This window comes from Dama dama, chromosome 18 (assembly GCF_033118175.1).
Source record: "Dama dama isolate Ldn47 chromosome 18, ASM3311817v1, whole genome shotgun sequence".
In the NCBI taxonomy this organism is placed as follows: Eukaryota; Metazoa; Chordata; class Mammalia; order Artiodactyla; family Cervidae; genus Dama; species Dama dama.
Genome location: NC_083698.1, coordinates 23,500,158 through 23,506,157, shown reverse-complemented (window position 1 = coordinate 23,506,157; position 6,000 = coordinate 23,500,158). Strand labels below are relative to the sequence as shown.

The window sequence follows — 6,000 nt, the reverse complement described above, 5'->3', positions numbered from 1 at the left end:
TGATTATATAGAAATTAATATAACAAGAATTTTATTACTATGCTATTTTTGCTTAAGACTAAGAAAATGAAGAATAGCTTTAGCTCCACCATTAGATTAAAAAGTGAGGTTTAAAGATCATATTAATAGAAATAATTATTATTATTATTTGAGACAATTATTTGATTTGCTTTTTTGGCTCTGTAGATAGACTCAGTTATTCATTTATCCACCCAATTAGTCAACATATATTAATTGAATGCATACTGTAGGCTAGACACAGGAGTGGTGGTGCTACAAAGTCAAGTGTATTATGAAGCCTACTTTTTGGCTAAGAGTCAGTGACCTGACAAAATTTAAGTAGAACAGAGCTAAATATTAATTATAATAAAAGTAACCGAAGTGAAACTGATAGTGCTTTTAATAATAAGATCAAATAAAAGATGATGAGAATAGAAAAGGTATATCTTAATTTTGCATGCTTTATTCTAAACTGGGAAAATGACTAAAAATACTGAATTGGAATGGTATAACCTGATAATATTTAAAAGATTCTTTTTTGATGAATCTTATATTAACTAATACAAGGTTAGTTATAAACAGATAAATTAGCAAATATTTAATTATATATACTTCGACTATCATTCATTCAATCTGTAGCTTATTCGGTAAATATTTATTAAGCTTCACTTATATTCCAGGACAGTATCCAAACCAAAAAAGTAAGGACCCTGCTCTCAAGGAGTTTACATTCCAGAGACCTAATACAGTCTGCTTCGACACTCCAAATATTTCAGTACATTTTCAAGGTAAACACTGCTATCAAAGGCAGAACTAAAGAAGGGCATGATAGGCTTCGGCCCTGGAATTCTTCTACTCTGGTTGTACTTTTGGGCAAAGGCCATTAGGTATGCAATCTTACACAAGTTATTTAAACAGTGAACTTTGTTTCCGCCTGTGTATAAGTAGAATGGCTATAGATGGGTTCTCCTGGAGATTAAATGAGATACTGTGAGCCGACTACTCAGCAATTATTAGTATTACTGCTTTGGCTTGTGGTTTCAAAAAAAATTGTGCCTGCTCATTAGAATCACCTGGGATCTTTAAAATCATTCCAAAGCTCAGGCCAATTAAACCCAGTCTGAGGGTGGGACATACCAGTCAGCGTTTTTTGAGCTCCCCAGGTGTTTCCGATTTGCAGACAAATTTGGTAACCGCTGCAGTTTGGCTCAGTGATATTTCATATTTGCCCGTCCACCTGTCTTTACCTGAGGTGGAGCCGGGAAGTCTCACGAGCGGAGTAAAAGTCAGGTAATCGAGATGTACATCTCTCTGGCCCATCCGGTGACTCCCATCCGAATCTCTTTAAGTCTCTTTAAGGGGAGAGGGATGGGAGGGAGCCCTGACCGCTCCGGCCTGCGCACAGCTGTTAGGTTTAAGGAGACCCTCAGGCGTTTAGGGAGAGCAGACACCTGCGGGGGCTGCTGGGCCTGCCCGAGGAGGCGAGAGCCGGGAAACGCAGCCCTCCCGGGGGCGCTGGGCTCGGGACTGAGGCCGAAGAGGCGCCGAGAGGGAAGACTGGAAGCTACATCCTCCCCCGGGAACGTGCGGCGGCCAGGCCCGCGCGGCTCGGGTGGGCGCTGACCTTGTGCCCGCTCTGCCCCCGCCCGGCCTCCCCCGCGCGACCCCGGCCGAGGCCCCGAGCGGACCCGGGGCGAGCGGGGCGCGCCGCGCCGCCCGCCGCCATGGAGTCAGGGCCGCCGGGCGGCTCCGGGCCCGCGGAGCCGGGGCCTCGCCTGCGCGGCTGGCGCGGCGCGGACGCGGCGGCCTCGGCCTCCTGGCTGAGCCGCATCGGGGCCGAAGCCGGGTGTCGCGCGCCGGCTGTGGCGGCCGTGTTGCCGGCGGGGGGGAGCGGGGAGAGGATGGGCGTCCCCACCCCGAAGCAGTTCTGCCCCATCCTGGAAAGGCCGCTCATCAGCTACACCCTGCAGGCCCTGGAGAGGTAAGGCGGCGCCGGGCTCGCCTCGCGGTCCCCGGCCCGCCGCTCCCCGGCCTCCCGCCCAGGGCTGCCCGCGCGCCGCACCCGCTCCTGGGGCTGCGCTCGCGCTGGCGCCCGCCCTGGGCGGACTGCGGGGCCGGACTCCCCCGCTCGGTCCCTCCAGCTCGCGGGCCATTCCTGTTAGCCCTTCACGGAAGGGGAGCCCTTTACTGCCCCGGCCGCCGGCCTGTGGAGTCGCCCTCGGGAGTGCCTGGGTTAGGGCTGGGGATGTTTAGTTCTAACTCTGGGCCCTGTGTGTGTGATGTGGGTTTTGGGGTGCAGCTGGAGGGATTGGAAGTGGGGGAGAAGTACAAAGGTCCACGTAGGTGTTACTGTGGTGGTTAAACTTCCAGAAGCCAACGTGGAATGAGTTAGGTGTGTATTTTAAAAAGTATCAATTTTAAAGAAAAAGAATTCTGGGAAGGCCTTGTTGAATTAAAAATAAGACTTTTTTCGATTTTTACTTCTTTCGATCACTCTTTGCAACCCAATGGACTGTAGCCCACCAGGCTTCTCTGTCCATGGGATTCTCCAGGCAAGAATTAATTACTGGAGTGGGTTGCCGTTTCCTTCACCAGGGGATCTTCTCCACCCAGGGATTGAACCTGGGTCTCCTGCATTGCAGGCAGGATTCTTTGCCAGCTGAGCCATCAGGGAAGCCCAATTCTATCACAGCAGTAATAAAATACTAATAGCAAGAACAACTAATCAAAACCTCCGTTTTGAAACAGTTAAATATCATTCTTGGTCCTATTACAGTGCTTGAAGAATTTATGGAATATGATATGTTGGGGTATGTCTCAGGATATCCTTGTGTTACAGGGGTGTGTATATATATATATATATATATATATATATATATATATATATAGCCGTTTGCCAAATGAAAGCCATTGTATTGGTTAATGAATGAGGTTCCACAGACTGATAATAGTTTTCCTAGAGCATGGTGCTAAAAGACCTAGGTCATCTCATCCCAAATGGTAAATTATGGAAGTTCTTGTTTTTCGGTCCTGAGGACCAATGTAAAGACAAACTGATGAGATAGAAGGAGATCACCGCTCAAGTTTGGCCCTGAAATGGGATAGGGAAATGTTAAGAAGCATGACTAGTTTGGTTTTCAGGGGAACAGTGCCATGTAAACATTTATTTCTACTTGTCAACTTATCTACCCAAAGCAAGTGAAACTGTATGGCCCCACAAGGGAAACTTGGAAGCAAAAAGTGGTGGAGCAGGGAAGAGAACCACAAGCTCTGGAAGAAAGGCAGTCTAGAACTGATACATTTCAACAGGCCCAAGGAAGTGGAGGCACAGCTGTGAGGGAAGCAAGCTGATGGAAGTCATAGAACCTTGGAAAGGCCCAGGAATTAAAAGTACTGTTTAAGACAGGGCAGACAGATAGCAACTGTGTCCAGTTGTAGAGACAACTGGTTGGAACCTTCAGAAGAACAACTAGACTGCCAGATCCTGGTCAGAACACCGGAGGCATCACCGGTGGCCAAGTGAAGTGCTCCACGGCCATAGAGAAATTAAGAGCAAGAAGTCTCATTTTTCAATGAGATCCTGAGCACCTAGGGCAGACTCAAGGAAATACTTTACTTTTCAAACATGCTACACACTGAAGCACCTGTCTTTGGGAAATTGAGAAGTTGGAGGAGACATTGAGAGGTTTGTCTTGTGAACTGTCTGGGACTTCATATTGTTTTTCTGCTTCAGTTGAAATTGGAAGACTACACATCTTTTTTTCTAGTCTAGCCACATTTTACTTGTGTGCCATTGAAATTTCTTAAACTAATGATCAGATTAAATGAGATTTAAAAGCCTCCCTGAACTCACAGAAATCTTAGACATACTGACGAAAGGCTTTAACTGGTGAGATGGAGGCTCCAAGTCTATCCAAACTAGTTGTGTGTGGGTGTATATTACAATTCGCCTTTATATGTGTGGCAGTATATATGTGTTTATTGTACTGAGATTATAAAGCTTGTTCAGATCTCTGCAATACAGACATTATACTGAAGGGATCAAATGTAAAATAATTTGTAGGTTGTACTCAGAACAAAGGTCTTTCAGAAGTTGATTAAAAACATTTTTAGAAGTTTTAGTTTCATTCTGGCCTTTTAGGGGGAAATAAAATATAAATTGAATCACAGATTATAACTTAAAGAGAACTTTGATTTTTTTCCTTTTTGTTAATGAGGAACTGAGGTCAAGGGTATTAATCCTTTACATAATGATGACCTGAGTTTGTAAAAAGGAATCACTGTGATAGAAATCATGTGATAGTGGTATTATTGGCAGGGGCATAAAGCTCTGACAATTAAGTTGTGGAATATCTCACAATGGATCAACTGATATCTACATTTTACTGAATTTAAAAAAATATATATTCCCAGGTCTGAAAGAGGAAGTAAAAATTCCCGCTAGCAATCTAATTTCTGGCTTCAAATACTTAAAGTTAAACTGGAATAGTTAAATAGAGTCAAATGACAACTAAAATGAAGGCAAAAAAGAGAAGCAAACTTTGGCCATATTTATTCAGACTCATGCTAATGGTGGGCTGGGAGAAATTCCTGTGACCGTAGATTTGAACAAAGTTAGGCCCACTCCTCTCTCTCCATAGCTCCTGAGGCTTCCTGAGTTCTTGAGGACATTGCTTAAGATGTTCCTTGATAAGGTTTCATGCGCATCAAAAAACATTATTATAAATGGGCTTCCCATAGAAATCTTTTATAGGAAGAAAATTTGCTCTTGTGTTGATAAAAGTTTTCCAGACATTGTGAGAGTAATGTGTATCATTGTATATTAATAAGTTGGCATTCAGACTCATGTTTCAGAGCCTTTTTGTTTGGTTAATATGAGTTGGTCTCCATGAGTCTGATAACTCCAGATGAAAAATTTCATTTTGTCAGTTTGTATGTTATGGCAACCATGGGTTTTGTGATTGAGATTAGGTTGCTCTCTTATTACTTGGAAGGTCGATGAAAGTCTGTTTTTAGTAATAGTTTAAGACTCCATGGTGTTTCTCAATGTGTTAACTTCTGGCTTATTTGATCTTCTGAAATTTTCTTCTTTAATATTTTTTGTGTACTTAAAAAAAATTGTTCTGTCCCACTGAAATCCCGAAAACCACTACAAACTCTGTTAGTATAAGAGGATAGAAAGCAATAGCTGTTAATCCAAATGAGCAATATTGATAGCTTTCATTAAGCTGAAAGTAGGAATGGAGTAGGGAACATAGAAATATTTTGAAGACAGGAATTGGCAGTTTTTAATGATTAGTTGTATTAAGGATTCAGAAAAAGAGATAATTAAGGATGCTTTTGAGTGATTGCTCAGATCCCTAAATTTGACTTAAAATTTTTGTCTGGGTGTTTCATTAATAAAAAAGGTTAAGTCTGAGTCAGGTCAAGGAAGAGGTCTATATCTTAGAAGAAACGGAGTGGGATTGAGTTTTGAAGAGGTTGGGTGATTGGAGATTTGCATTCCCATCGGCCCCCCCAGGGCTCCTGTGAGACAAGAGGGAAGACCAGGACTGGTATTTTGGGCTTGACCACTGGAGGCCTTCATGGGCCACATTAAAGAGATGTGTCAGGGCAGTGTGGAGCCAGCCCCTTCACACCAATCCAGTATTTTACTTCTGAAATATCAGGGTGGATGAGGAGGAGGAGGAAGATGGCCACGGTACAATCCCGGGGCCTGATTTCCATGGTGAGTGTCCGGGCGAGTCACAGCTGCACTCTCCCTTGGGGCCAAGCTTCTGCAGCCTGGTGAGAGCACTTGGGGGTATTAACAGGGGCCTGATTTTTCCATCTGTTTTTAAAAAGCATTTGTTTAAATCTGTTTTCAACTCATCTTGCTGAACTGTCTGAGCAGAATCTATCTGTAGTAACACTTACTTTAAAAATATGATACACATATTGATAGAAATATATTTCAATATAATAAATCTTAAAGTATTCTGAGAGAAAATAATATCTGGC

General features: G+C 43.5%; 1 protein-coding gene across 4 annotated transcripts in view; it reads left to right on the top strand.

The window, feature by feature from the left end:
* Positions 1-1,724: 1,724 nt before the first annotated feature.
* Positions 1,725-6,000, top strand: part of CRPPA (CDP-L-ribitol pyrophosphorylase A) — a 338,948-nt gene continuing 334,672 nt past the window's right edge. For all 4 annotated transcript variants that reach the window (XR_009696636.1, XM_061165011.1, XM_061165008.1 and 1 more), the window contains exon 1: positions 1,725-1,981. Coding sequence is in view for 3 of the 4 variants with exons in the window: in XM_061165011.1 (XP_061020994.1) it covers positions 1,725-1,981 (257 nt within the window). In the remaining variant the exon portion in view is untranslated. The remainder of the gene's footprint in view (positions 1,982-6,000) is intronic.